This window comes from Haemaphysalis longicornis, unplaced genomic scaffold (genome assembly GCF_048455015.1).
Source record: "Haemaphysalis longicornis isolate Haplotype H1 unplaced genomic scaffold, Haemaphysalis longicornis Haplotype H1 scaffold_12, whole genome shotgun sequence".
In the NCBI taxonomy this organism is placed as follows: domain Eukaryota; kingdom Metazoa; phylum Arthropoda; class Arachnida; order Ixodida; family Ixodidae; genus Haemaphysalis; species Haemaphysalis longicornis.
In genome coordinates this window covers 49,158,555-49,179,794 of record NW_027526225.1, presented here as the reverse complement: position 1 = coordinate 49,179,794, position 21,240 = coordinate 49,158,555, and the positions used below count along the sequence as shown (strand labels likewise).

General features: G+C 47.8%; 1 protein-coding gene and 1 long non-coding RNA gene across 2 annotated transcripts in view; one reads left to right on the top strand and one right to left on the bottom strand.

Annotated features, from left to right (window-relative positions):
- Positions 1–21,240, bottom strand: part of LOC144161594 (uncharacterized) — a 77,910-nt gene that overhangs the window by 40,794 nt on the left and 15,876 nt on the right. Inside the window, exon 2 of the mRNA XM_077692236.1 lies at positions 10,045–10,060. Coding sequence (XP_077548362.1) covers positions 10,045–10,060 — 16 coding nt within the window. The remainder of the gene's footprint in view (positions 1–10,044; positions 10,061–21,240) is intronic.
- LOC144162620 (uncharacterized) lies at positions 11,440–19,981 on the top strand. Its single transcript, XR_013320729.1, has 4 exons — positions 11,440–11,859; positions 12,159–12,265; positions 12,975–13,140; positions 14,843–19,981. It is a non-coding gene; the product is annotated as an uncharacterized LOC144162620 (long non-coding RNA).

The window sequence follows — 21,240 nt, the reverse complement described above, 5'->3', positions numbered from 1 at the left end:
GCGACAACAACTTGCACTGCATAAAAAAGCAGCTGACGATTACTATACTCCATAAGGCGAAATTCATTCGCAGCGCGAGCTGCAGTCATCTCGGTCACGGCACATAGCGGCTACGTCTCAGAAAGCGATCGCGTGATCAGAGAACGCACGGAAGCTCGCCCTACTCTGCCATCTCGCAGAGCGCCGCCACCGCCGACCATGTTGTTTCAAATCGTGTTTGAATCTCCCGCACAAATGTCATGTAAGCATGTGGCACGAACGCAGGAGGAGCTATAGGCAAAAGTGTGAGGGGGGAGGCGCTTCTCGGTAGCGACGCATGGCTAAAGTGTCAGGTGGAGGCAGTGCGATATACTGAACCGTGGCGAGGCACTGGGAAATGACACCATAGCAGGGCGTGCCTACCTCCCCCTCACACTTTCGTCAGTGTTACGATTCTGCGCGCCTATACCACGTTCGTGCGTTCTGCAAGTTTTGAGGAGTGCCCCGGTGTGTAAAAAAGCTGCCTCGGACAAGCCACAACGTGCTGAGCGGGCGCCTCTCTGTTGGTGATTCAAACTTCAGCGACTGCAGAACGGATCGTGTAGCGACTTCCCCGCAGGACACGGACGCCGCAGCCTACATCTCCTCTCCCCCCTCTCTCATGCTCAACGAGCGCCGGTACTGCCTGCCCCTCACGTACTCTGGAAAGAGTGTTGTGTCTGTCTGTGCTATTTGCGAGCCGTGTGCACAATAGAATTTGGAAAGGCCCGGAGCCATTACGGCGATTGTGTATTAAACACGCACCCTAGATGGATAGTTGATTCGTTTTAGAGCAACCAATCCTGCTGTCGCTCTGCTCGAGTCCTGCACTGCGACCTCCCCGGGAAGGGTATTGTTCCTGTATTGCTTCGACTGATCTCTCGACATGCAGTAAACCAGTTTGCCTTCGGCTTTTGTCGCCACCTCCAAGGCAGCAACGTTTACTGGCCGCTGACTACCACGCTACCACGTACGACGGAGGCGTCGGAGCCCGGTTCGGGGACTCCTTCCCGTCGGTAACAACTGGTTGGCGGCGGTAGAATGGCGACTTCGCAACAATATACGCTCCACCTCGGTTTCCTTTCTGCCTTGGGTGTCTCTTATTTCGATTATGTGATTTACGCGAGGGCGCTACACAGGCGATGAGGCGCGCTGTAGTGGAGGGCTCCAGATTAATTTTGACCACCTGGCAGTCATGGGCACGTTACCGAAAAAAAGTAAGTGCGACAGTTACAGTTACCTAACCCAAAATAGTAACTCTGTTACAGTTACAGTTACGAAATTTCCAAAAGTAACTAGTTACAGTTACAGTTACTGCAAAAAAGTAACGTCGTTACTTTTCCGTTGCTGTATAAAACTAAGCAATAGCTAAAAAGATTTGGCTTATTTAATAGAAACGTACGAAGACGTGCAGGTAGTAAAATTACACGTAGTAAAGCCTACACGAGGGGAATCTAAACTGATGCACACTCATGCTCAAACCAACAACCGTTGTGTACGCCTCATTTTTTTATTACGGAAGTTTCGTATCCATCATAAAAAACTATTTTTGTTGCTGCACTCTCGCTATAAGAAATTTATTTGCTAACTTCATTATAGCATAAACTTAGTTGTTTTTTTAAAGTTGGAATAAGAGATGCCGAGCGTATACTATACCGAGCTGGAGGACAACACAGCCGAAACGATCTTTCAATGTCAACTTAATTTATTTTCGCCTGCAATGCCGTCGCTTGACCGCCCCGCGTAGTGAGAGAGAATGGGAAAAAGGGGGCGGAGGTGTTGGGGATCGACGGAAGGCCCATGGAGGAAAGGGGAAACGGACGTGGGAGTACATCGGTTGTCGAGGTGTTTTTGAAGGATACTAAAAAAAAGCGCTTCGTTAACTTTTTATTTCGTGCTTGTGGTCGGAGGCGGAGACCAATTTGAGCCATTGCCGAAGCGACGTTTGCCGTGGGCCATCGGAGTCGTTCTCCCGCCCCAACCCCCAGCCACCCCCATCCCCGGAATGAGACAAGATGTTTCCAAAGGGAATAGAGAGAGAGAGAGAGAGAGAAACATTTATTTTAGTAATGAGCAGGAGGATGTTCTTAGGGCCTCCCCCCAGTGAGAGGCATCCTTATTCCAAGATGCCTTGGAGCTGGCTGGCCGTCCGGGCCCGTTCCACCAGTCGGCGGTGGTCCGTGAGCTCGGAGCTGGTCAGCTGCTCCACCCACTGCTCATATGTAGGATTGGTATTTGGAGTTAGAGTGGGAGTCCGTTGGCACTCCCATACCACGTGCTATAGGGTGCCAGCAACAGGGAAAAAGTTACAGGTGGCAGGGTATTGGGTGAGGTACACAGCGTTCAGTAGGGTGTTATGGGGATACGAATTGGTTTGGAGGCGGCGGAAAGTGGTTTCTTCGTCGCGTGTTAATTGTGCATGAAGTGGCGGGAAGCAAAGGGAATAGAAACTGAAAATAACGCTTTACTATTTTCCCCCTCTTCTCCTCCTCCCTGTCCTCACAAAGGCGGATTTAGCCGTCTCGACCGGAAAACACTGCTCTCACAATCCCTGCCTTCCATAGCAATCACGTCGCCGATCCCAGGAACCCCTCCCTTCGTTTGCTTTGAGGCGTAGGCCGAACGAAGCTCGCCCAAGAATTCCTTGGACCCAACATTCAGAAGCAGATGTAGCTATGTTTTCGTTTCGGCCACAGCCCTTGAAACGAAGTCGCGAGGCTTTCCAAGAACATTTCTTCGTGCAGTGGCAGTGCGGTCAGACGTCTGCCTGCCAAGATGCTGGCTGGTGTGAGGGCACCCGGGGGCCACCATCGTTGGGGTCGTCGTATGTGGGGAGGGCATGAAATTTATTACTTCCTCGACCTCGTTCGAGCACGTTTGACAGCTCAATGGAGCCTCTAGACCAGGGGTCCCAAACGCGTGGTCCCAAATACGACCAGGGGTCTCTAAAGCGCACAATTGTCGCAAGGAACTGCGACTTGTGAAGTGAACAGTCTACAATGCGCACAGGGCTGGACGAGCGCGAGGCCACCGAGAGACTCCCCGCGGCGTTTTATGACCCTGTAAACGGGGCTGCACGTCGCTAGTGAGAAACCGACGCCCTGACCGGAGTTTTCCAGGCTTCCGCGAAAGTTCAAAGGTTTCAGTGCGTTGTGTGGCGCTTGTGGGAGTTTGTTTTCCTTTTTGCCTTTGTGTAAAACACTTTTACTGCACTCCAGATGTGGCGAAAATGGTGCAGCCGCGCGTCGGTCTATACGTTCTGGCGCGTCAACATGCATCCACGTGCGCTTAGGCGCGCGTCGCAGCGTTATTTATGGACTGGGTGAGAGCGATGACGCGCTGCTGAGGAAAATACTTCAGCTTACACTTAGAAACTTCGAGCCCTTAGTAGACGGCGTGGGACACCACGCACACGTGCACGCCTAGACATTTCTAGTCCAGATGCTTTTCCCCCATGCGAAGGGAGTGAGCTGGCATAGATGAAGTAGACGAATGCGGAAGAAAGGCCGAAAAAGTGAAACGCGCAAACTGCACATCGGTCGTTGATGAGTGTTGCGTTGGATAATTTTTTTATAGAAATAACGTAACTGTAACGATATTTCTCGTTACAGTTACTCCACAAAAGAGTAACAGTGTTACAGTTACAAGTTCCTTTAACTTAAAAGTAACTAGTTACAGTTGCAAGTTACTGAAAAAAGTAACTAGTTACCGGTAACGCGTTACTAGTAACTAGTTACTGCCCAAGACTGCCACCTGGGCATCTTTAACGTGCGCTGAAATGCCGAACACACGGGCGGCCTTAGGTGTCCTGTTCGATCGCTTGGTTACGAGGACATCTCCGCCGCCGCCTCCAAACCACTGTACTAGGCGCTGAAGGGCTGCGCACTAACACATGATTTTATTGCTTTAGGGGACCGGCTTTCTTCAAGCCACGCAAGCATTGCTAAACAAGAAGGAAGAAAACGGAAGAGGGTGATGAGGGCCACAGGAACAAAGTTCTAAATACATAGCAGGGGAAGACAATATCGATTTGAACGAGATTCACTTACTTCTAAGTGCAGTTAGACACTCCGCACGCAAACATATCTACCGCCTCTAGGCCTAATAGAAAAACCCTAGTGTGTTTTGCGTGTTCTTTGTCTAGATAGCGACAGATTTTCTTGTTTCAAACTTAGGTGAGGAACCGCATCTATGTCATTGCAGAGCATTGCCATAGATGCCACAGCGTACAAATATCGTGCGAAAAAAGCATGCTTCAAAGTTCGTAGAAATCACACCCCGAATTACCAACGAAATACCGCTGTTTTGCATGAGTGGTATAATAGGTCAGAATGGGCGTTGCAGTAATGACTGATTGCGTGAGCACGGAAACTCGCTAAAATCTTGTGTTTGTAGCCAGATCGCTGCGTTTTGCTAGAGATGCAGTTGCCAAACCATACGTCGCTATAGAGACCAAAACTCATGCACATTTATGCGGGTTTTTGTATTAAACCGTGCCGCGACGATTGTGTTAGTGTCCGCATTGTCTCGTTGCACAAAAAAGGATGGTGCAGTAAACTCTCATTATTACCAACTCGGTTAAGACAAATTTTATGGTGAAGACGAACAACCCTTTCGCTCTCTTGCAACGTGCCCAATGCAAGAAAATGTCCGGTTAAGAAGACTTGCTGATATTACGAGCCAATTTTCATGGTCCCTTCTCGTTCTGTTTAGGGGGAGTTTAATGAATTTGAAGATGATATCGTCTTTAGTATCGTCTGTTTTTTATAACCTCTTTGCCGCAGACCCCTCTGTTCTTCTTTCTTGCAGCGTAGAGTTTGCCTCGCTTGCATAACGGTGGTGCTCCGAAGCAATAAAAAACACATGGCTGTTATCAGCGCGAGTGTTTGTCTCTTAGTGTCCCGCCCGTCGCGCTGTTTTCATAGCTGCAGTTACGTACCGACTATACCAAGTTTCAACACTCTGGTTGATCTTCAGTGATCACCCACTGTGTTGGCTCAGTGGCTAGGCGTTGTGCTGCTGAACCTGAGGACGCGGGTTCGATTCTCGGCCGCCGTGGCCACTTTTATGGAGGGAAGAAGGGAGAACGCAGAATGCCAATACGACTGATTCGCAACAGATATCGTGGCTTCAGCAGGTTTCTTTGGTGTTCGTGTGGCCTGGCGTCGTTATCAGCAGCTCTCGGAACAGCGGCGGTATTATCAAGTTTTTTTCGTTTCGCGCCCCTTTCAAAGTGCCCATTTTGAGCGAGCCCTGACTGGCCAAATGCAAACCACTAAATTGCACGCTACGTAAGCACAGCGGAGCTACTGCATTGAACCTTGGCTTCTCGGAATAGACGATTTGGAGCAGACAATTTTTTTCAGTTCTAGTATGAATGTACCGACCACCGCCTTGTTGTCTGCTGGCTTACGCTACAAAAGAAAAAGAAGAAATATTTACTTGTTCGAAATGCCTGAAAGCTTTCCGCCTCTCGAAACAGACAGTGTGGTGTCTGTGCGAACATCTGCTAGACGATGTTGGCCGGCGGCAGCCTGGGGTTAGTGCCGAGGACCAAGTGTAATGCGCTCTTCGTTTCTTTGCTAACGGTGGCTTTCAGTCAGTGGTCGGTAGCGAAGGAACGATATCGCTATCGCAGCCCCCCTGTGGGCCGGTTTATCCACGCGGTCGTCATCACGCAGTGACGTAAAGGATCGGCTGCGAGCTCGATAGCTGCCAAGCAGACGACCAAAATGGCACAAGCACTCGGCACGAAGTGTATAAACATTTATTCGTACTTGACGAATATAAATACCATGCGTAGTCGTGATACATACCATCTCAACGTTCGTAGACTTGACGCGAAGCAGAAACGTAATTAAGAAACGAAACTTTCGACCACTTACACATTTGTTCATTCGGAGAATAACACAGAAATTCCATTGGCGTCACGCACCATTCGAGGTTCTTGAAAAAGGTGGCGTCAGCATGCGGCAGGTGCATCGATGGCGAAATACGTATGGGAAGGTTTATTATCTTGGTACCTTGTCATTGTGACCGACGTGAAAATTGTGGTCCAAGCGGGATAAAACTGAGCAGCCGTAGCATTTTTTACGCTTTATAACCACAGAATACAGCTGGCTGCAGCTGCTATGTTTCGACATTCATCCCCTTGTGGTGTAAGCTTTGAACGTCCTCAGAGAGTAAGGATTTTATCACGTTTACGCCTTCAAATACAGTGGAATCTCGTTAAACCGTACTTGCATAAGGCGTAGATCTTTTTAAGCGTAGTTAAGCCGAGTGCCATACTCGGCTTCTGTTTAACCTAATGCACCCTGACAAACCGTAGTGCCGGTTTGTGCGTACTTTCGTAGCCCTCCGTCAGGTACGGATTAACTAGGTTTCACTGTACGTTCAAAAAACCATATAGAGTACTTTAGAATAGGTGTAGTTGTTAAATACGTGTAGGAAAAACAGTCGCGCAAAAATAAACCAAAAAACCTCCTATACAACGGCAAGTCCGTGACGGTAAAATGGACGCGAAATGGAGGTTTTTGAAACAGACAATGTCTAGAATACCGCCAAACAATTTGCAGCGGAGAAGGTAAGGCGCAGCCAGGGAGAATGGGATAGAGGAAGTGGCCCAGTGGACGTCTCGATATCGGTGTAGCGCCTTTCAAAACGTGACAACAGGGCCTCTCCTAACATTTTCTTCCACATAAACGCTGAAGCTACAGCTAAATGATGTGATGTTCTCAGCTTTTAATTTAACCATCTTCTAACTTAATCTTTTAAATCAACACCTCCTCTCATCGAGCTTGTCTGTATCCCAGAAACACAAGCGAAGCCTCCTACGACGAGACTGCCGTACGTCTACTTTGCAAGATAATCCGCAAAACATATTTTGCCTAACACTCTTGGTAACTGACCGTGTGTCTCTTCTTTGGACAGAACAGGTCGTCTTCGGAGCATACGATCTTCTACAAAGACTTCAGCATACGGTACGAAGGAAAATTTTCTAATTGCACCGTTATTTCTGGTGTCTAGATGGTTCTTGAGTCGACTGCGGGTCTTAAAGGTCCCGGTAGAAGGATCGGGCAAAGCGGCCAATGTCTACAAAGTTCAACAAACACGTGTGCTAACCAGGCCCCCTAGGACAGTGTGTTATGCCTGGCAAGTCTTCACGAGACATTTCGTCCTACAGGTCAGTGGCTTTGGCTAGCTGTGTAAGCAAAGTGATGCTGCGAATGTCATCGCTCGTCTGGAATGGTGCCATAAAAACCGTGGCTTGTAGCCAAACGCCATGACGTGCTTTCGCTAGGGGCGCTCATCAATAGACAGCATTATTGACGTTGTCGCCACCGCTGAGAATGACAAACACCACCATCGCCTGACAGGTGCCGTGTTCTTAGAAAATAAGGGAGCATTCGATAATGTATCTCAGGATGCCATTCTAGATGCCCCTCAGCCTACTGAATTTGGAAGACGGTAGCACCAGTGGATAGCAAGCTATCTCAACGGATGGATGGTTTTCATGACCCCACTTGATGGAGAAGCATCCGACCACCCCGTCGTTCGCGGCGTGCCACAAGGAGGCGTCCTCAGCCATACACGGTTTAACTTGGGTCTTATAGGTGTCACTAAAGTTGTCAATATCGGCCTAGGCGGATGATATATGCATTTGGACATGAGGCGTAACGTGACGGAGCGTGTAAGCACGACTTCAAAAAGCAGTATATGCCACTTTGCATGTGTACGCCACCAGGGTCTTGACATTTCAACGTCCGAGAGTGCAATATCGGCATTTACCCGAAAACCCATGATATGCTACCCGGTAAAGATCGAAGGGGATGTTATTCCATGTATCATTCACCACAAATTTCCCGGCGTGACAATTGATCGAGATCTGTCATGCTCAAAACATGTCTCCGCAGAAGAAGGAAACTACAAAGTTTCACCCACGTCCTACAGTATATGACAGGAAAATCATGGGGTCTGTCGATTTCATTGCTGTTTCACGTTTATTAGGCGCTCTTTATTGACGTTCTACAGCACAGTGCCCTATACTTTGTAACCTTCGGCGATCGTCACTACGCGTGTTTTTAAGCGCAGAGGCACAAGCCCTAAGATTCTGTTGCCTCGATGGGGTTGCCTCGATGCACATCAACGGCGCGACCACCCGCAGTTGAAGTCTACCTCATGCAAGAATCTCTTCGTGAGAACCTCCCACATGTGATAAGATATCAGTGTCAGCCACTGTGGAGTGTTTTCAGGGATCGGTCGAACTCAACCTACTCCCGATGCAGCTCGACGGAACAACATTTGATGCCTTCCAGTTTGCAGCCGCCAAAATCTCAGACGTACCCGTATGGGTTGTACCTGATCTACAGGTACGGTTATCGATTACTGGAATCGCTAAAAAATGCCATATGTCGTCTTTGGCCTTAAAACAACTGTCACTATTTAACAACAAATGTACAGGGAGGCATCGCATGTTTTTTTTGGGGGGGGTTCATTCACTGCTTCTGCGTCTGCAGTGGTAGTAGCTGTGTCTAGGAAGGAATTGACACAGCGATTCAAACTTTCTCACTGAACATCGTATACCTCAGCAGAACTGGTCGGTTTACGCGAAGCGCCCTGCACCATTTCTGCAGCATGTACCCTGCACCAGTAATAGACTATCTTTTGGGAGTAGAATCCAGCGCTCCAGGTACCAAGGTACCCTGTAAAGCTAGGAGCACATGACCAATTGACCACTGGTGTGGGCATCCTATTCAAAGGGTTGTGTAAAAAGGGCCGCACTGTGGTGCTTCAGCGGATGCCATGTCACTGTGGAATCCCTAAAAATGAGAGCGCAAACGAAGAAGCACAGCAGGCACCCCTACAATGGAATTCTCTTGGCTACACCCATCACAAGACAAGACACCAATGCAACACTCGACCGAGCAGGTAAACAAGCATTCGTCTAACCCACAGTCTCGACATAAACGGCTTAGGAGGCTTGATCCCGAACAATAGTTTTGGCTCACCCAGGCTCTTCAACTTCGCAAAAGTCATGAAACCTTGCTACACAGGCTGTTACTTGGAGTAGCATTGACCCCAACGTACCTGCACACAATTAGACGGGAGGACAGACCGGACTAATGCCTGAGTAGTTGTACACAGCCTATAGAACATTTAATTAGCCTTTGCCACAGGTACACCAGTAAGCGAAAAGACCTTGACATAGCATTACTCCGATTGGACACTCGCCCTCTGTCTGAACTTATGATTTTGGGCATATGGCCTGACACCAGGAAACAAAGCCTAGCCGTCAAAGCCCTGTTGATATTCTTCAGTGACTTCTCTCTGGATTCTCGGCTATAAGGCTGAAAAATGTAGCAGACTGTGGAATAATTATTCTTCATGTATATAGCTAATAGTCGAGCACTGCATGATTGCACTTTTATTTCTTATACCTTCCATATTCATTCCTTTCTCTTTTTGTCCCCCCCCCCCTTGCCTCAGTGGGACGTAGTAGGCCCAAGATCAGTTTCTTAGGCCAACTGCTTCTTCTTTCAGCCAACGTTTACTCCCTCTCTCTCTCTCTCTTGCTTTCCCGCTGCCACACGTCGCGACAAGATATTGGGCTAGGCAACAGTATTTGAAATAATTCTGTTGCCATTCGCAGCCCGAAAAGATTCCTGTAGCGCATACAGTCGGTTTACGTGCTTTCAATGCAATACCCAGGAGATAGTTATTAAGGACTTCCTTACGGTTTGCGTATTCTCGTGACCACCGTTAAATATCACGGATAAGATGATAAATAATAGTGGTGGAGCGGTAGTACTTCTGGCTTTATTGCCAAGAAAAAGCTAAGCGCCTAAGCTAAGATCAGCGTCTGCGTACTTGCGAAATGAGAGTCAGCATTTCTTCATTACCTGTACGTTGACAAGACAATGACCACTGAGGTTTTAGAGTTCGCGTAGTGTAATGTGTGTGGTAAACATTCGTGGTTTCCACGGGGGGTGCTTTGCAAGAATATAATTGATGACGAGTCCTACTCACCTGAATGAAGCAGAACCTGCACAAAAAGAGAAAGAAACGCACCGAATTAACAGAGGAAAAATTGAACAAGTGTTTCCATCTCGAAGGGTAAAATAATTTTCAAGTTCACATGTTGGAATTCCACCAAGGACTCCGAACGCTCGATGCTGGAGCCACCTTTGAACTTTAGTGCGTGTGTAACCTATTAATTATAGATTGCCCTTAACCTATTATCATTCTGTGAAAGACAAGAAATTCGCATTGGCGGCCTAAGGCTTGCATCAGTTTGGGTGGTTTTGAAGCGCCCCTTCGAACAACGGCCGTGCTCAGCTCCCTTAAAGCAGAGTACGGACGCTCCGACATACTCGCAAATCCAAGTGCATGGGGCACTCTAGCAACGATGTACTCTGCCAGGTGCTTTTTTGCAGCGCCTATCCAGTGTGTTTCACCAGGACAAAGTGGACTATTTCTAGTAGTAATGCACTACGGACATATTAATTGAGGAAAGAACGAAACGCGATACGTATTGACAGGACAGGCACCTGTCACCTGTGTTTTCTTCACTTCGAAGGGCTCAACCTTGCAACTGGTCCTTTGCGTAGTTATACGCCGAGTGTACATCAATTCGCTCAACTTCCTGTTTTACTGATGTGCTGTGCTTAGCTCAAGCTCGGAGTAATCGGAGTGGCTTCGGGCAATACATTGTGCAGACTGCGCCTAAGCTGTGGCTTGGTGAACGCAGGCGACGTCCGGGTGTCATATGATGTTTTGATCAAGATAAGGGGCTTTTCAGCTGAGCCTGAGGTTGTGAAATTCACAACATTTGTTTAGGAGGGCTTTGTATCCACGGTACAGAACGTTCGTGCAGCGCTCATGCTGTGCTCCAGGTAAAATTGTGTGGTTGTTCAACGGTTGTGACAACTGTCCACGGATAAAAGTGAACTATAGGACGCTTTGATGCTGGCGAACAAATGACTCGCTCAGTGAGAATACAAACAGCATGGAATGAACACTTGAGGTTGAAGAGATAAAGACTGGTCCTTTTTGCGTTCTTTGTTTCTCTTTTTCGCTATGTGGGCTAAGGCGATTTTTAGGTATGTACGCGCTGCGGTGGTTTAGCGACTACGCCGCTGAAGGCTCAGGCAGTGGCTACTCGGATTCACTGCTTATTTTTTTATACAGCCAGAAATTCCCATATGGCTATTGGTCTGATGTTACGGTGCACATTAGACGAATATGTAGCAATTCATGCTGACGCGTATCGGGCACTCATGGTAATGCCAATGCGCCATTATAACGTTGCGGTTAATGGACCTTTTTCCAGTAGCGTAGCCGTCTAGCGGTGGCCGCCCGAACCACATTTGGGGGATTATAGAAGAACACGCCCTCTTCTGTTCAGCGGCCTGCCCCGCCAGCCCCGCAGTGCCGCACACCTGAGGAAGCCGTCCCAGCCGGCGCACGTGGTTTTCGTAGCACTGCCAGCCGAAATTTTTTTATGTCTGCCGTAGCGCCGACTTGTCGGCCGTTTTTGAGCGTTTTGGCCGAACCGGGGTGGCAGACAGATTTTAAAGATCTGCCAGCCATCGCCGCTGGAGAGTTAGAGCGGCACTACGAACCCACGCAAGCAGGTTCGTCATGCGAAAGGCAGTTGCGGCGTGGTTGTAACTTTGCAGAAGAAAGATTCATTCGCAACGTGGAGTGGCTGCGCGTCGACAATGGAGTTTATGCGCGAAGCACCTGTGTGCCTTCAATGAAGGCGAACTACTACAGGCAACTGGTCATGTTCAACGGGGACCCGCTGCACGTGGTCCACGCATTCTGCAGCTGCACGGCAGGGTAAGATTTATGCTTTGTTTACCAGATCTAGTAACGTTTTTCTGTGCAAAACATAGCAAGCGAACAGCGAGCGCTAGAAAGCAGTCAAATATACGTAGCACCCGAGAGTTGCAGCAGCGCGGTTGCTGCCTCACCGTTGTTTATGCAGTCGTCCCGTGCGTGACATTTCATTTCCTCGCGAAGTCCACGTGCTGCGTAGATAACTTGTCAAACAAGCGCTTTTCCTTAAGACGCCTGTCTTGCTAGAGACTGTATCGGTAGTGCAGTAAGCCACATGTCAACAGAAACACTTTCTTAAGCCTCAGTGAGACCTGCCAGCACATTGCGGCCCTGCTGTTTGCCGTTGCGGAGCTACTCAGGCCATCCTGCACGGACGTGAAAAGCGCGTGGGTTGTTCCCTACAAAGGTAAATATTCGCGCAGCTCGCGATCGTGCGCCCGCAGTGCATGCGGTGTGGCTTTGCAGGTCTCGTTAATTTTCCACAGTTACAACGAATGAGTATTCAGTGTGCTTGGGAAAAAAGCACAATGCGCTTTCCCTAAACAAAGAAAGTTACGACAGACAATGTTTACGAGAGAAGCTTATGAAGTGCTCCAATATTTATTTGCACTTAACAGCTGTAATGTGCATGCATGATGCTATTTATGCTACTGCTCACTTGAAATGAAGCAGTGCGCATCTTGCTGCTGTATTGCTTATTAAAAATGAAGTGCTCGGACAGTTTAGCTTTTCCATGCAATGCCAGTCATTGCATCACTTAAGTCATTAAATACAGCTATTATCACAAAAGTGCAGCTTGCTGGGCCAGTTGGCACATGACGACTGATGGGAAAGCAGCGAAAAAAGGAGGCAAAACATGAGAGACGAGACAACACAACGCTGGTGTTGTGCTGTCGTGTTGTGTTGTCCCGTCCCTCCTCTTATTTTGCGTCATTTTTTCGCTGCTTTCCAATCTGTCACATTGATGACCTTAACATTTTCTTAAAAGGGACATTCGTAACGTCGGCTAAGAGTAATAAATATCTGCATATCATGTGTTTGTTTCATGCATGCAACACTGTAATAGGCTCCTTGCTTAGACAATAGAGAGAGAGAGAAACTTTTATTCTGCTCAGCCCCTTGCGGGAGGCCCAGCAGCCGAAGCGTTCCGAGTCTCACTGGTGGGCATCAGCCGGTGCCTATGTTGCCGAGCTCCCTCACCTCAGCGACCCATGTGAGAACGGCCAAGTCGCCCCAGCCCCCACACCCCGGCGCCCTCGTGAGGGCAGGCCACCAGTGCCGGTGCGTTCAGACCCAGGTGGACCAGCCGCAGTTGGTTCTCCGGGTTGTTGCTGTGCAGAGCTGCCTCCCAGTTGGGATTACTCTTAATGAAAGTCGGTGGTGCCATCGGGCAAGCCCAGATTGTGTGTGCGAGTGTGGCTTTATCACTCTTGCATCTTGCACATTGGTTGGTAGTATGTCTCTGGGTATATGCGGCTGAACAGTTTGGGGTGCGGGTAAGTATTAGTTTGTACGAGTCTGAGCGTGGCAGTCTGTTGTTGGGTGAATTGGCGGGAAGGGTTGGGATATTGTTGATGAGTTTCGTGGTAGTAGTGAAGAATGTCGCTGTATGTGAGCAACGAGTGCCAGTGCAAGCTGGGAGGGACAGGTCGATCATATGGGTCCTGGTTCGTGCATTCACAAGCCCAATCATGCGCCGCCTCATTGCCCTCCAGCCCGGCATGTGCCGGTGCCCATACGAGGTCGATTTGTGGAAGTGGGTGCACATAGGGGATAGTCCATAAAACTGCTAGTGTGTGAGGGCTACCCAGGTCATGATATGTCCTGACTGTCCGTGATGATGGTTCCTGGGGCTGTTATCTATAATATGGCCAGGGCAATGGCGCATCCGTCAGCAGCTGCAGATTTACCGTTTTTATTCCCACAATTAACCAGATGCATGGTGTACTGGTGTGTGCATGTCAACCTTCGAAGTATAGTTCAAAATATTGCACTTGTAGTTGTCAGTGCTTAAGGGTATCAACTATTAGTGTGTGCACCTCTTTCCTTAAAAAAATTAGCACAAGGAGTAAGGCAAGGCTAAACAAACAGTAGCTTTATTCATTTAAAATAAAAAAGGAGGGGGGAAGTTACAACCTTTTTTATTTTATTTATCACATACTGCAGTACAAGTATGGTCCATGCAGGAGAGGGCATACAGTTCAAATTTCTTTTGCATACATGCAGTATACATACACTGCAGTACAAAATTCATGTTACGCTAGAAACTCGTGAAAAACAGGGGGCAAATACAGGCAAAGAAGCAGACTTAAGCGACAAGAAAAAGCTGTACAGTTTGTCGAGCATAGGGGCAGAGCATTCCAATCAGAAACTGTTCTCGGGAAACACAAATACTTGTAAATGTTAGTACGTGCAAATATAGGTGTAATGCTAAGACTATGTTTACGACGTAAGCCCTGGTTGTGTACTTTGTTAGGTAATCTGGCGCATGAAATCCTTATCTGGAAAAGTATAAGAGGCGGAAAAGTTGAGCCGTGCAGTTTTCCTTCGATCGGCCAAAAGTTCGACGAACCTGGCTGACGGCGAATCGCGACACCATCAGAGTAGCAGTCTGGTCTGACTTCTAAAGCAATTCAACTTGCACTCAACCTTCTGGTCACATTTGGTTGGTTTGTTAAAACCAAATTCAGAAATGTGTGAACCTGCCAATGATCTGGCTGTTATTCTGTCAGTAGCCACCCGCTATGGTGTCACAGTGGCTAAGGCGTCGTGCTGCTAAGCTCAAGGACGTGGGTTCAATCCCGGTCATGGTAGCGGTTTTTAAATGGAGGCAGAAGGCAAAAACATCTGCGTGTTGAGATTTCAGTGCATGTTAACAAATGAATGTAAAAAACTTCATTTTCGTGCTTTGTAAATGATGTACTGGTGTGTTTCCAATACTTATATGAAATAACAATCCGTTTATTACATCCATCCTATGCAGGACATACCCGCCCTCCTGCTGTGCCCCTCCAGGAAATACCAATTTGGAAAGTCAGGACAGGGAAGCCCAGGGTAACCAAGACACCGAGGAGGCTGCACCCCAAGCTGGACCCAAGTGCCGTCGACGTACCTGCCTTGGCCGAGCAGCTTCAAAGTGCCGCTCCTGGCCTGATATGGTTGAAGTATCAGCCCAGTTTGCAAGATGCTGGTGGTATTGTTGACAGTGTGACTGCTGGGGAGGAGCAAAATAGCATTGATGAATTTGTTCCGGCAGTTCCGGACTGTGCAGACCTGCACTCTACACAAAGTAGAGAGATTTTTAAGGCACATGTGACGCATTTACAGGCCATGGACGCGGATGAACGCGAGCAGATACGCCTAAATACTGTTGGGCAATCTGAAAACCGGGAGTGGTTCCTTGAGAGGACTGGCCGCATAACGGCCTCCATATTTAAACAGGTCATTAACTGCCGAAAAACTCGCACCATCTTGAAAGATATCTTTCACTATAGGAAAGAGAAGCCACTAGGAGAAATGGATCCGCGGCTCTATGGCATAACAATGGAACCGGTGGCTATTGCGAAGTACACGGAACTTCGGGCCCTTGCGGACAGGCCCGTCACGGTATTGCGAACTGGGCTGCATGTCCACAAGGACTACCCCTTTCTGGCAGGGTCTCCGGATGGAATTGTTCAAGAGGCCACGGGGGAAGAAGGGCTGCTCGAAGTTAAGTGCCCCTCAACGCAAAACGGGCGTACCCCAGAAGAAGCTTGCAGTGACAAAAAGTTCTGTTGCGAACTGGTGGGAAACGAAGTGAAGTTGAAAAAAAACCATGCCTACTATTTCCAAGTGCAGGGGCTCCTCGGAGTGACTGGCTTTAAATGGTGCGATTTCGTGGTGTTTACTAACCATTCGACACCAGGCTGCGACATCTCCATTGAAAGGATAGCCTTCGATGGAGAGTTTTGGAGCGGAATGCTTCCTGGTTTACTGTATTTTTATGAGAGCAGTCGTGCCCGAACTGCTCACACAACGAGTGAAGCGCCTGGGCGAGCTCCACGCTACAGGTGTAGGCCCCATTCCTTTCCGCTTGTTCGAACAGGGATTTCACACCTGCGAGCTGAAATCGGACGGCTTGAAAATGGCAATCCGTAAAGCAACTTAGGCGTGGTACAATCTGTCTACATAAAGCTAAATCGGTGTGCCACACCATAAGGATAGGATTTTGATTGATTGATTGATTGTAGGGTTTAATGCGCCGACGCAACGCAGGCGATGAAGTGCGCCGTAGTGGAGGGCTCCGGATTAATTTTGACCACCTGGGGATCTTTAAGATCCGCCGAAATCTCGAACACACGGGCGTTTTTGCTTTTCGCCTCCATCAGAAAAGCGGCCGCCACAGCCGGGAATCGAACCCGCGACCTCGTGCTCAGCAGCGCAACGCCTTAGCCACTGAGCCACCGCGGCGGGTAAGGATAGGATTTTACTGGTGGTTTTGCATTTTATTGGTACTATGTTTATTAAACAGCGTGTTTTAGGGGCTGAAGCTACACCTGAGCTATGAGGTGCAGCATAGTGGAGAGGTACAGGTTAACTATGACCACCTGGGGATTTTTACCATGCGTCCAAATCTCGGCAAACTAAAGTTTCTGTTATTTTCCTCCATCAGAAAAAATGTTGCTGTCTTTAGGAGAGAGCCCACATTAGTTTTAGCAGCTTGCACAAAGCCCCGTGCAAGCACTTTTGCCTTGCATGTTTACATCAGAATACGGGCATAATGCCCACTATCAGAATATTGATTGATTAAGAGGTCTGACGCGCTGACGCTACAGACAATGAGGCATGCTGTAGTGGGGGGCTCTCCCGGACTACTTTCGACTACGTGAAGGGGATCCTTAACGTGCGCTGAAATCTCGAAACACGGGAGTTTCCACTTTTTGCCTCCATTAGAAAAGCGCCCAAGAATTGAACCTGTATCCTTGGGCTCTGCAGCACAATGCCTTAGCCACTGAGCAAGCGCGGCAGTACTATCGAGATTTTAAGTACTATTGTGAGACTCCATTGGCCTTGTAATGTTTGTGAGTAGCCACATTTGCCAAAACAACCTTTCTGCTTTCCGCAAGGAGCAGACCTTGAGTATCTAACTTTGTGAACAAACAAGTGTCATTGTTTTTTTTCCCTTCCCAACAATCACATTGTCAAAAATACCACCTGCACCAAGTTAACCGGTTATACTCTGGCGACTGTGTGCTGCTAAATAGGCTCAAGTTGTTTTGAGCATTATGTACCCTGTGCATGTTGGGCAAAAGGCTGTCATGAACTATGCTTTCCACACGTGGCCACATCCACTTCTCATACCCAGTGTTTTGAGGGGATCACCTGTTTGTCCCTTCTGCTGTATGCCCCACCAGAGGTATGCTGGAGTAGGGAAGGGTTATAATTTATTAACTGGACAGTTATTGTTTACTCAACCATGTTTATAATCTTAACTGGGTAGCTCTGGAAGGACAGCATTCTTCAGATAAAAGCATGCAGAGCGAACAATGTGGAATTTTGTTAACCACTGCTTGACTGCGCACGTCTGTTTGTTCATTACTTTGGCACGTGTTATTTCCTGGTTGTGTGGTATCTTGAATGATTTCATATGCCCTTAGTCACATCTACAGGCTGCCTAAAAGTTTAAGCGTGTCAAACAACATTCACAAGCAACAAAGTTTAATTGCGAAAACCAACGATACTTCCCCCCCTTGACTGTGTGTGTGTGCTCTCATTGCCGTCTTCTACGATGAATGAGCATTTTTGGCATTGCGTTTAGTGGTTTAAGTCATGCCCTTTGTCCCTTTTTCTCTGACTGTATGAGAAATGGTACAGTTATGCTTTAAAAACACCCATGTGCTGTTTCACGCTTTGTGCATTTAGTGTTTTTTCTGCCATTTGTGTAATGTGAATACAAGTGCTTTGTAATTTTTGTACGCCTGAATTAATGACAAATACACCAGACAAATACCAGGGCTTGAGCTGGAGAGTGTATGACAGAATTCTTGCGTGTACAGATTTACTTATTTCAATACTCTCAATGCCCCGAAAGGCGTTACATATTTCAGAACAGTCTCCTTAAACAATGAATCGAAGGAGTGCATTCGCGAACAGGCAAAGACACTTTGGTTTTCGTCCATTCGTCCAGAACCAATGCATTACATTATCAGCATCAGTCCTCAACATAGCAACCACCTGACCATAGCCACAGTGACATGAGACTAATGATGTATCGTTTACATTAGAGCATTGCACGGGCCTGAGTATTGCACGGGCCTGTACAAGCACATCATGAACTGAAAAGCACAAAATAAGGGTTTAAAAGTGCACGCAGTGTAGCTTACACTGTCTGCAGTTCACGCCACATCGGCGCAATAATAGCTCGTATTCTGACACGAGAGCCACCAACACCTTTAAAGGAGCCCTGAAGACAAAATACAAGTTGGGTTTACTAGAAAGACTGCTTAGTCCCGATAACAATGATGCCAATATCATCGCAATGTTTGAACAAATAACGGAAATATTAAAGGTGTTGTGCCACCAAATTTTAAGTCCGTAAAAAGCCTGCTGTAGGCTTCCTCTGTACGCGAGGACCCACAACACGAAGTGCTGGGTACAGCAAGCGCTTAATATATATTTTAATTTGCTTCTAAAAAGTACCTGAATGCTCTTCTGGAAATCGGGACCCATCGCTAGCGCCACTAACCATGACATCAGTGAATTGCCAGCATAACAAAGTTTGTGATGTCATACCACGTTAGCGACGTCAACGTGAACTCCAGTTACCACAGTTTGTTTGGTCGCTTGGTCAGCTTGGTCGTATCAAACACACTAACGACTAGACGGCGACGCCGACGAGTCACCAAACCATCAGCCAACGGTCGAATTGCCAGACCAGGGTACGGTCACACACAAAAAAAGGACAAGAAAGGGCCTTGAAAGCCATAGTCACACAGTTTACAAAGGAGCACTTAATGACTGATCGATCGAACTGAATGCTTTCAAAACACCTAAAAATAAACCGCAGGCAAACTTGTTGCTATCAATGGTACTGTTCAAGTGATCGGCCAGATCTTCCGATACTAACTGAGCGCCCCGCCCTGAGATGAAACCATACTGTGTTGGTGATAACAGTTATGTTGCTCGAGGAAGCTGAGCATGGCCAGCTGAGATGGCTGCAGGAACACACTGTCCTTATGAATTGTCAAAGGTTCTAAGCTAGGGTTCTTTTATCGGCAAAGAAAAACTATCAGTGAACTTTGGTTGAGAGCCGACAAAAAGAAAAGGCTGCCAGAAAATTCCTGTTCCAGTCATGCTTTGGCATTTCCTCCGGTGAAAGCACATGCATTGCACAGGCAGCTTTGATCTTGGCAGTGACGGCGGGAGCAGCTGGTGCATCGCAGCTGAAACGCAATTTTGTGTGTCGCAGGTTCCAGAGGGAAGCGTTGCTGTGTCACGGAGCCGCCCAGCGAAGTGAGACAGCTCTGCCTACAAGAAAGTGAGTGCGCCTGCGTCAGGATCTGCGCTCATTGGCACCACTACAGCACGGAACCTCTTCATTGGGCCAGCGACAGCGACTGCAACGTCACCAGAAGCACAGCTATAAAGCCTGCGGAGCGGGACGTCTGTCTTCACTTGGCAGTGACGGCGGGAGCAGCTGGTGCATCGCAGCTGAAACGCAATTTTGTGTGTCGCAGGTTCCAGAGGGAAGCGTTGCTGTGTCACGGAGCCGCCCAGCGAAGTGAGACAGCTCTGCCTACAAGAAAGTGAGTGCGCCTGCGTCAGGATCTGCGCTCATTGGCACCACTACAGCACGGAACCTCTTCATTGGGCCAGCGACAGCGACTGCAACGTCACCAGAAGCACAGCTATAAAGCCTGCGGAGCGGGACGTCTGTCTTCACTTGGCAGTGACGGCGGGAGCAGCTGGTGCATCGCAGCTGAAACGCAATTTTGTGTGTCGCAGGTTAGTGTGGAAGTACTCGTCTTCACAGACCTTGCTTACGCTGCTTCTGTCGCTACTGCCATTTGTGTCGTTTCGTTGAAGTGTTTTTTTTTTTTTAGCTTCCGTACGGTGTAACAGTACCCGCAGAGATGACTAAGACTGCTATGGCAGACATGAAGCGTGAAGTCGAGGAAATGATACGAAACTGTAAGAAAGAAATGGAAGATCGTATAGATGAACTGCAGAAAAGCGTGGAATTTTTAAGTGCGAAGCACGAGGAAAGTAGGACAGCACTTAGTGCTTCCGAGGCTGAAAATAAAAAACTGCGCGAAGACAACGTGTCACTAAGTTTAAAGTGTGATCTTTTATCTACCCAATTCACGGCGAGTCAACATAGGATAACCCAGTGCGAACAATATTCTCGTAACATGAACCTGGAGATTAAAGGTGTTTCGACATGTGACGACGAGAACCTAGTAGAACTTCTGGGCAAAATTGGTGAAAAGGTGGGAGAGGCAATCACGCAATCTGACATTGCAAAATGCCACCGAGTGCCCGTAGCAAAAAAACCGAACGAGCATAACATTGTTGTTCAGTTTGCTCATCGAGGAAAGCGCGACGCTGTGCTCGAGAAGGCTCGTAAAAAGAAGTTGGTGGGCGGCGATCTCGACCTGGAAGCCACAAACCCGATATTTATCAACGAGCACCTCTGCCCAGAACTAAAGAAGCTTCTTGGTCAAACAGTGGCGCGGAAACGGGAAGTAGGATGGAAGTTCGTTTGGGTGCGAAATGGTAACATCTTTGCACGAAGGGCTGACAGGGCGCCTCTACTTAAGGTCTTTTCCGCGTCTGATCTTGCCAAAATGACGTAACGAGTTGTACAGTTTGTTTGTGTATGCCACACCTCTTTTTCGTCATGGCTTGTTCAAACGGTAGTGAACGCAGAATCGCTTTGTGTAGAAGTAACATGATAGAAAGAAAATATTGCTCTTGCTGTAATCGCACTTTAAATTTCATTCTTCAGAATCTGTACGTGCCCTGTTATGCACATTTTATCATTCTTGCTCATGCTTACCATGGTATATTATCTTTACGACACGACTATGCTGTTATCGGCATTCACTGCATAAATACGCCCACTAAACTTTCTGAAGGCAAAAAGGAAGAAACTTTGCCCCGTGTTTGTTTGAAAACTTGTTCTCTTTGTCACTTTGTCGTGATGCAATTATTATTTGTTAATTGTTCATGCTAGAACCTGAAAACGTCACCTGTCCCAAAGATGGCAGGTACCTCAGTTTTTTTCACTGTAATGTGCAATCCGCACGAAATAAGGAAGATGAATTATTTTCGTTCCTCAGTGACTTTTCCTTCCATTTCGACATTATAATGTTAACTGAAACGGGGTGTACGAGTGAATAT